General features: G+C 38.3%; 1 protein-coding gene across 1 annotated transcript; it reads right to left on the bottom strand.

The window, feature by feature from the left end:
- On the bottom strand, window positions 1-1,074 carry LOC144567261 (putative F-box protein At1g44080). The gene has a single exon (XM_078317358.1). It carries the CDS (start codon window positions 1,072-1,074, stop codon window positions 1-3), a length of 1,074 nt encoding a protein of 357 aa, XP_078173484.1.
- Window positions 1,075-10,763: the final 9,689 nt, after the last annotated feature.

Here is a 10,763-nt window from a genome sequence, read left to right as displayed (position 1 = left end):
TCATATATAGTTTAAAGTAGGCATAAACCAAGTAATGTTGCTTTCTGGATTGAAAGGGGTTTTGATAAATCCTGTTTCACCATTCTTTATGTCATACATGTTGATCAACTGAACGTCATCTAAATATGGTATGTCATTGTATACGAAGTAGATGCAGTTCCCTTTGAATCCGGCAGAATCACTCGCTCTGAGACTGAAACCACGACCAGTACCAACTGGAAAATCAAAGAACAATATTCTGTCTCCAATGTTGCTAAGCTTGATCCAACAAGGATTCCCTTTTCCTTTGTCAAATTCAAGAAGGTGAATAAAAAATTTATAATCCGTCCACTTAGTGTCCCGCTTATAACCAACAGCCAATATATCTCCACAAGACTCGACGAGGTAAGGACCCAAGCACATATCTTCATATACGGGTGGTGGTATGACATAGAGCTCTATACGGCTACTAATATCCCAAATTTTTGTAAACCCATTTTGATTCTTACGATCTTTACAAACCCTTAAAAGAAAACCCTTCAAAAAGTAACAGTGGTATTTAAACTCGTGTCCAGGTCCAATGATTTCCCACCTATCATCACCGGGCTTACAACGAACCGACATTTTAGTCTTGGAGGCATGCATATAATGGTCAATTTGAAAACTTGGAGGATTACTGTTTGAAAGCAGATATGGATTACAATCATGTATTACAGGGAGAGGAAGCTCTCTATTGTTCAGGGGATTCAGAAGAAACAAGCTATCGTAATAACCAAATTGGCCAGTGAGCATGTAACCACCAACAGGTTTAAAGGGTCTCCTACCGGAGGAGCAAGGAGAACGGATGGTGTATACTTTGTTGAAAGCCATGGAGTAGAACTCCAGATCGGATCCATCGCTTTCCCTGAGGATCCAAGGGAATTGTGGTGGCAGGTCGGCCACAAAGGAAGAGAGACGCCAAGGCTTGCAAACTGCTCGGGATCGGACAAAATCGGAGATGTAGGGGAGATTTTTCAGGATGAGAGGGAAAAGTTCTGGCAGAAGGTCTGCCCAGTTCCTTTCTGTTTGAATAGCCTCCTCCTTCCTCTTCTTCATCATACTATGGCACCTTGAGGTGGAAGCCAAAGGGTTGAGAGAGATATGTTTTGCTTTTGCAAGGGTTTTGTAAAAGAGGGATATAGACGATATTAGGCGAAGGAGAATTTTATGTGAAAAAATTTACATATATGCTCATCTCGGAACATCTTTAATTAGATATTTTTCCTTCAAAACTTTATATTAATTATTTCTCCATCTAAATATAACTGTATATTATTAGATGGCTTGATAGTTGACTGTAATATGTCATGATGCGGGAACTGTTTTTGCATATTTGATAATTGATAGTAACTCAGATTTTACTATTCTTTTTCTTCTTTTATGCATCTTACATGCCAAAAAACTATTTTTTTTTTAAATTTTGTAATTAAGAAATGTAATGCACTAAGATTTCTAACATTGATTTTGTTTTTGTAAACTTAGCTGCTATATATTTATTTTTATTTTTTTCATTTTTTTGTTATACATCTTTTTCATATATTGCACAATTTTGCCATTTCAAATTTTTCCTGTAAGATGTTAATTAATTTGGGTAAATATATTAGGTTAATAACGTTATTTGAGCTCTGATTGTCATGTCTGATAATAATTAACTACACTAGTAATTTATCCTGTAGCAACTAATTTCATGTGTTTTGTTTTTCTCTTTTAACTGACAATCAAAATATTCAATTATCTAGCAAATAATTCAGAAAAAAAAAAACGCAAGTTATATATACAGAGATATGCAGTCAAAAAATAATTTCAGCAAAAAAAATGAAAAAGTCATAAACCAAATTCCGATGGTAGAGAAGTTTCAGAAATGTACCAAAAAATGGACATTATAAAATGAGGTAATAAGGTCTATGGCTGAGGCCCCTTTGGTATCAAAGCATAAAAACTAAAAAGCCCCCTTGGTATCAAAGCATAAAAACTAAAAAGCCCCTTTGGATGGTGCTACGACACATATATTAGCGCTTCCTCACTCAAAAAAAAGAAAAAAGAAAAAGAAAAATATCTTCATTTTATTATTAAGTAAATTGGGTGTCCGATCCGCCAACGGCTACGATTGAAAGATGAAATTTTAGATTTAATCTCAGTTCTCTCATTACATAATCTATGTTCTTTTGATTAAATGCATCTGAATAATGAGTAGAAGTCTAAATTTAACTAAAAACATACTCACCACACAATGCATTACAATTAAACTTAAATAAAATGTGAAATTTAGCTATATAATATGTTTCTTTATTTCATTCATTTCTTATTTCTCTATCTCCAATTTAGCAATATAATTACATTTTCTTATTTCTTTCAATTCATATTTCATTCCTTGTCTCTTTTATGTTTCTATAACTACTACCATGAAAAATCTAGAAATATTATCAATTTTGTTTCTATACAATACTACCGGCCATTTTTATTAATAACCCAAAAAAAAAAATCTTTTTACCAAAATAACCCCAATTTCTGAGTTTTTTCAAATCTGACCAGACCGCCAGGGACCTGGGCGGTCCGGTTCCATAGCAGACCGCCGGTGATCCTGGCGGTCCACTATGCTGCCATATAACAGCTCTGTCTGCTGTCTCTCCAGCACAGTATCATTTATTAAACCACAGAGAAGAAAGAGAGAGCGATTTTGGCGATTTTGAAGCGATTTTAAGCGATTTAGAGGCGATTGCTAGAGGCGATTGAGAGGAGTTGGACACGGCTTGGTCTGCATGGCGAGGGATGATTGGCGAGCTATAGGATGCCAAATGCTCGAGCACATGGCACTAGTCGTGGAGATAGGCGGTTGGGAAGGCCGCCTCATTGGCATGCTGCGCGATGCTGGAGAGAACATCAATTGGCGGGAGGCGATCAAGACTACCAGGCGAAATCCGGATCAGCCACCAGTCCCTATCTACGCCTTCGAGATGCCGCCACCTCCTACAGGTTCTTACAATTTAATATTAAAAGTAGGACACACATAATCATTTCATTTTCCTCGAATTCTCGGTTCTAATTAAGTTAACTTTCAATTATGCAGCTGATGACTCAGGTTGGGCATTCCACGAGTGGATTCTGAATACCCAAGGATGGAACGCTTACTACAATAAATATGGAGTTCCGCTGGAGATTGGCCCGGTATGTCAGCTTTCTATATTTTATAGCAGAGTTTTTTTGTATATAGCAGATCTGACCTTATTTAAATTTAGGATGGAGTACCTGCTCGGCAAGACCCTCTCGGTTTTAGCACGAATGACCTTCCCGAGGTGGATACAGATGACGAGGTGCTTGCCTCTTCGAGACCACGATACAGAGATACAATGCAGCACGACTATGAGGCTGGTGGGAGTGCATCTCAGACCACAGATGGATTTGTATCTGCATTATTTGGCGCACCGCCTCCTGCCACCTATGCACCTAGCTGGGCCGAGGATCCATGGGAGATGCGTACGCAGACCACCGATGATGGGTCAGCCATTCCATTTGATCCATGGGATATGCGTACGCAGACCACCGATGATGGGTCAGCCATTCCATTTGATCCATGGGGAGATGCTACAGGTACGCCGTACATGTATACACAGGGCCCGGGGGAGGTTGACCTCACTGGTGATGAGAGTCAGGGTGGAGAGGAGGACTTAGGAGATGTGAGTCCTTACTCCCAGCAGATACCGAGGCGTATGCAGCCGGACAGGGAGCTCAAAGGCAAAGCAGCTGCTAGGTTCAGTCCCTCGGGGAGGAAGCTTAGGAGATGATTGCAGTTTTTTTATGATGTATTTTGGACTGTAGTATTATTATGATTGCAGTTTTATTTTATATTTCATGTTGGTTTTTATGTTTTTTCTGCCTTACATTGAAACGGTCTTCTGAAATTACAACGTATCTGTTTCGTCAAATTATAACTAATCAAGTGTTAAAACCAAGCAATTCCATTGATTCGGTCTTATACCTGCAGCAATCGCCTCAAAATCGCCCAAAATTATTCAAAATTGAAACAGTCTGCTATTTTTTTTTAACAAATCAAATCAAATTACATCAAAGTTATAAAGAGTTATGACATCACTTATAATTATAGTCTAACATAGTCTGACAAGTGAATTTCAAGAATACAAAATCAGCTGCTAGGGACCAGACCGCTGGTATCCCTGGCGGTCCACTAACTGTCCTACAAAATCAGCATTTTCTCTCTCCAGCACACACAGCAAAGAAGGAGCAACATCGCAGGCGATTGTTTCGGCGATTTCAGACGATTTTCTAGGCTACTAAATCTACAGGTAATTTTTTTCATTCCTTTATAATTATTTTATAATTAGTATAGGTTTACTGTACAATTAGTCTATGTTTGTGTTTCTGTTGAACAGGATGGACAATAGCGAAAAAGGTACTCATGCTGCCAAATGTCACTGTAATGCAGTACTTCTTTTGAAAAGAGTTGGTGTCAAATGTCCCATTGAAAATCCACCGCTTTCAGACGATGACTTTGTTGAAAATCCATATGGATATGGTCTGAAAAAAAAAAAATTCATGAAGACCCTCCAACCCCAGACTTTGTTCCATGTACTCATACTAGTAAGGCGAGCACATCGTCGGGTGTCACAAATCAGAAGCCGGCGGCTAGGAATAAGGTTGTTAAGAATTCGGCTGCTAAGAAGTCAGTTGGTAAGAAGCCGACTGCTAAGAAATAGGATTTTAAATTCGTCAATTTAGTTTTTCCGTTGTGAGATGTTTCTTAATGTATTTTATCATCTTGTCAGACAATTTATCATTTATCTCTGAATTAATTATTGAATATGCTAGATAATATTTTTAAAGTAGTCTAACATAGTCTATCAAGTAGAGTCCACGAATACAATTAAAGTTCAATGATACAAGTAGAGTCCACAAAATAACAAGTTCATCTTTCACGTCGTCGGAATAAACCCAATAGACGAGAAGATTTTCTGGTGCCAGCTGCAGGTGCGGCAGTACTTGTAGACCCTTGGCTACTAGATGATTGAGTCGCAATAGGTGGTTGTGTTCTACCAGTTGCTTCAGCAACACCTCTCGCATTTTCTCTTTCATTATGTTCGTTTATGGCATCTGAACATAACAACATAATCCAGTTATTAATATAATAAGATCATAAATTAATTCCGAAAAATGCAACATACCTGCCCTGCGCCTGTCAGAAACGGAACGACGAGCCTGATTTCCCGATGGCCTCCTACCACCCATCTCGTCCATGGTCATTATAGCACGTTTGTGTCTCCTCCTCCCCTTCCTTATCCATCCTTCTGAAGGGAGTATTCTATCATTGACATATACAGGCCACTCATGCTGGTTGGGATAAGAATGGAAAGATCCACCCCAAGTAGAAGCAAGGTAAACGGTACGATACATGTCAGCGACATAGTGATCCTCGCAGAAGTTTCTCACTTGGCATACCGCCATCACGTGACTACAAGGTATTCCAGATAGTTGGGGTCCTTGGCATGTACAGGTCACCTCTCTTGCCTCTCGGAATTGCACTACGTACTTGAAAGCCCTCTTCACAAACTCTATAGTGCCATCTGGTCTACGGCTGGAAGGAACGTACTCATTTGGATTGTGCACTTCGAATTCTGTACCGTCATTACCCATCGGGATCACGGTCATAGTTGCATCTTTATTCCTGTGTTTTCTTAGTTTCTCCTCCACCCTTGTTGAAAATGACTGGTTCATCCTTATTAATTCTGCGGCCTTAGCACGCCGTTCCTGAAACCAGGTATTTAACTTGTAGAAAGTGTCTTCTACAACTGCAGCCACAGGCAACGTCCGGCTCTCCTTGAAGACTGCATTCAGCGATTCAGAGCCGTTGGTGGTCATAATTCCCCAACGGTAACCTCCATCACGTGCTTGAAATATTTTCTCGTATGCTGGTGGCTCTTGGACATCTCTGGGGTTATTTTTGCCCACCTTCATTAAGTAGAGATTTGCTTTCGGCATATACTACATATAAATAAGGAAATAAAATAATATAAGTAAACAATTAAAATAAAAATATGTTAACAAAGTACAATAAGACATGTAAACAATCAACAAACACATACCTTTGCAAATTCTCTACTAATCTCTTCCACCCTTCTCGGCTTCTTCTTTTTGCAATTACGTCTGAATGTTTCTAGGACCCAGCTATCGTTTCTGGTTGCCTTGCTAAGGTTCTCCGCAACGTGTTGCATACACAACCTGTGCACACACTCGCCAGTATGTGTTGACCAACCGTATTCTTCACGATCAAAAACATATTTTATTCCTTTGTGCTGGTATGATATTACAGAGAAAAACTTTGTTGGCCCAACCACCCGTCTTCTTAAAAATTGCATAAAGAATCCCAAGTTCTCACCATCCTCTTTTCGAACAATTGCAAACGCCAGACATGAAGCATGCATCATATGCACATGCTATCAGTAGCCTCCCCTCGTAACGGCCAGACATGAAGCATGCATCAATGCTGATAACGGGTCTGATGAATGGCACAGCTTGGATACAAGGACCAAAAACCCATGCTATGCCCTTGAATTGTTGAACTCCCTCTATTAGTACTCCATTCTTGTCATAAATGGAGCCATGCCACCGCTGAAATACAGTGCCGGGATTTGTACTTGCCATAGCCTGGAGCAATGGTGCCAGATAGTTGTATGAATCCTTCCAACTATCAAATATTCTGCAAATCGCAAGTTCACGACCTCTCCACAACCTGTTATATTTTGGGATTACATGTATGTATTTGTGTCTGACGGCCATAGCCACTGCCTTGATGCTCATCGATGGATCCAACTTAATGTCTGCCTCAATTGCATCGGCAATTAGTGATGCTGTCAGGTTTGAATGGTCTGTCCTTGTGGACGCAGACTTGCATGTATGAGGTGGTTCACACTTTTTAATTATCCATGCTTCCCCCGAACCCGCAGGGGTTGCATAAAGGTGAAACTCGCAACGAGGGGCATTTTTGCATATCACAACCAATCTTTTTGATTCCCTTTTTTCTAATATACATTCCCAGTTGCCGTGAACGTAAGTCTCATGGATTTTCTTTACAAGTTCATCTATGTTGGTATAGACTTGCCCTGGGGCAAGTTCACGATTGTATACAATACGAGGACCAAAGAAACTAATGTCAGCCTCTTCAAAAGCTGTGGTATCGTTGAATGTGGCGACAGGATGCCTATTCCCCCGACCCCTGATTGGGAATTTTTCTTCCCTGGACAAACCTGGTACATTTGCATCACTATCTGATAAGTCATCAGATTCCCAAATTCCTTGGTATTCATCTCCGGTTTCCATTTCTCTTTCCGGTATGACATCAATAGCATCAACATCAATATTAGTATCATTTCGATTAACGGATAACTGTATCGGTACTGACTCTGGTATAGCTGGAAATGTAGGGATTATGGGTGTCTGTCTGGGCGGTGGTGGTGGTGGTGGTACAACTTCAGTAAACTCACGGGAGTTATGGTACCCCGGGTTGTCATAACAGGGACTGTGGTACCCCTGGTTGTCATGAGGGGAGTGGTGGTACCCCTGGCTGTCATGAGGGGAGTGGTGGTACCCCTGGCTGTCATGAGGGGAGTGGTGGTACCCCTGGCTGTCATAAGCCGAATTGTCATAACCTGAAGGTCCAGCAGGGGGAGCCCTAGAAGGTCCAGCCCCAGCCGCACTAAAAGGTCTAGCCCCGGCCTGGGGAACCCTCATGAAATATAAGTCTATCATAGCGACCCCCCTAGACTCAAATTGTTGGTACACAGCCTTCCACAACTCCTCATCTGTTATAGGAAAACTCACAAAGTAAGGTCTACCCGCCCCAGCCCGTTGTGTGTCAATTCGGGTAGTCAATTCTAATTCATACCGGTTGGGGTTCACACCAGTCTTTTCATATACTAGTTGCTTAAGTTCAATAAATGTGGTTCTTTCATTAACCTGCAAGCCGAATGAGGCATCTTTCGAGTAATACACGCCCTCTACACCCTTAATTAGCCTACCGCCCACGTACAGTGCAACCAGCATTTTGTCCTTAACAAACTGCATTTAAAAAAAAAAAACATTCATAAGAATTACAGTATAATAGATTCATTATTTTTTGGAATTTAAAAGTTAATTATAATATTAATTAAAGCCTAATTTATAGTTTTTACAGACTGCGGGTATAATAATTCTTAATTAAAAATTAAACATAAAATAATTAAATAAAAAATAATATACCTGTAGCAATCGCCTCTAAATTGCTTAAAATCGCTTCAAAATCACCAAAATCGCTCTCTCTTTCTTCTCTGTGGTTTAATAAATGATACTGTGCTGGAGAGACAGCAGACAGAGCTGTTATATGGCAGCATAGTGGACCGCCAGGATCACTGGCGGTCTGGTCCATAGTGGACCGCCCAGGTCCCTGGCGGTCTGCTATGGAACCGGACCGCCCAGGTCCCTGGCGGTCTGGTCAGATTTGAAAAAACTCAGAAATTGGAGTTATTTTGGTAAAAAGATTTTTTTTTGGGTTATTAATAAAAATGGCCGCAATACTACTAAATTAAAATCAATTTTTGAGTCTTTTAGTTTGTGTTATTCTATTCTATTTATTTGTATACTGATAAACACAACACAATAAGCACAAAGATACTGGACAATACAAGTTAATGTTCTGCACTATAATAAAAATAAAGCCCGTTAATATTTACCACAAATATGCTTGACTTTTTGGTACAATAGGCATAGTCTTAACAATAACAATAACAATAACAATAACAATAACAATAACAATAACAATAATAATAATAATGAAATATAGCCCGTTAATATTTAGTATTTTGATACTTGTTGACACTAGCAAATTTAGTTAAGTTTATTTCACCAGAGATGATTGACGATCTTAATTTTAGACTTTTTAAAAAATATATTGTTTATCATTTCAATAAAGATGTATGTTTAAAAAATAAAATTTAGTATTAATAAATTTTTAGAATGATGTAAAATTTATCATTTTAATTTTAATAAACGTACTGCAGTACCTGCTTTGCAAAAAATTGAAAAAAAACTATACAAATTGTCAAACCTGCTTTTCATTGATTTATTTTTTATAATATCCATGAATATTTTTTATTTATTTTTTTTATGAAAATTTGTCATTTTGTATGAGAATTTATTTTTGTTATCTTATAATATATTCCGTTGCAACTTGCAACTCAAGTTACGATATTAGTATATATATATAAATATTAGCGCTTCCTCTTCCTTCTATAATTCCGCTTTGGGACTATACTCTTTGACAATTGGTTGTAAACCGGAGAGACGCCTTTGGGATTAAAGCATCTTGGGCTGGACCGCTGGATGAAATGGTTTGATGTCAATTGAGCCCCTTTTTTCTCAGCCCGACCCAATGAAGAGATTATCAATTGAGAATTCCCATCCTCTCCATTACCTGAAAAGGAAATCTTTTACCATTACCAGATCCGAACCGTCCTTTTTAAAGTCCAATTATACTGCTCCCTGCACTAGTATGAATCCTAAAGAATCTCAAACCATAAAGTGAGGCCCAACTTCTACAGTATTGGAGAGGAGTTGAATCCATCAATTGAGCCCTTTTTTCTTATAAAATAATAAAAAGGCCTATATGTAATTATCGAGATTCTAGACTGTTTATAGTGTCTATATAAGCCTTTGTTTAACTCTAATATTACTTCTTCTTTTTAATATTTTGGTGGTGTTTACGGATTAATATTTTAACAGATCAGGTTTAGCTTCATGCAGCACACAAACCATATGTATTGCTGTTTTGATTTAATGTCCGTGCGCTGCATGAAGCCAAAACTGCTCTGTTAAATTACTTTCCCGTGTTTTACCGAACGAGGATGCTGTACAAAGTACAATCATTTAACTACGGCAGCTGGTTGAATTTTTGTCGTGATGCAAAGGTCTGCACAACATGCATTTTTATTACATATTTTAGAAATAATATTTAAATTATTTTTAACTCGAGAATATTCATGAGATTGATTTGCTATTGACTTGATTTTAGTCGCTAAACATTTCAGACTATTCAAGTTTTGTTACGTAAGGGTATTCAAGTCATTTGGAAACAAAAAAACCAGTTAACTGGCAAATGGAAAAGGAACTAGTTTAGAGCATTGTTTCAATTAGAACTTGGAAACCAGTAACATAAAGATGTCAAGATGTATACCTAAATGAACCTTAATCTAACTTGAGAAATCATTAGAAGCTGGTAACACTGAGCCCAATATTTCACAAAAACTAACACAAAGCTGGTACCGGTCTCACACGGACTAGGAAAGACATTGTAATTTGCAATGCATTTGCACGGGGCATGAAACCAGTATTAAAGTCAATGAAATATTGCATTGCAAATCACATAATAACAGCAATATTTTAAAGGCTTTCTGTCAAGCCTTTTTATATTTAAATCTGATCAACATAATTTAAAGGCTATTACTGTCAACCATCTACCAGAAAAACAACACAAAAACTGTACCACTTTCATACTGAAAATCACATAATTATTTAAAACCCTACTTCTCAGGATTCGAAGATACTGGTATAGAACAGAAACAAACAAATGTACCAGCAGTTAGTAACAAGAGATGTCAGTTAGTCCTCTGATTGTAACACACTCAAATAATTGAAAGAATAGATTGAATTTCCAAGTCTTGCTTATCTTGTTTAGATCACGAACTAACCCTACAAAGCCATTA

This window comes from Carex rostrata, chromosome 2, assembly GCF_964058835.1.
Source record: "Carex rostrata chromosome 2, lpCarRost1.2, whole genome shotgun sequence".
Classification (NCBI taxonomy): domain Eukaryota; kingdom Viridiplantae; phylum Streptophyta; class Magnoliopsida; order Poales; family Cyperaceae; genus Carex; species Carex rostrata.
The sequence above is the reverse complement of the archived record's forward strand: the minus strand, read 5'-3'. Positions and strand labels throughout refer to the sequence as shown.

Coding starts and splice junctions, on each gene's coding strand:
- LOC144567261 (XM_078317358.1), bottom strand. CDS start 1,074: ATGAAGAAGAGGAAGGAGGAGGCTATTCAAACAGAAAGGAACTGGGCA.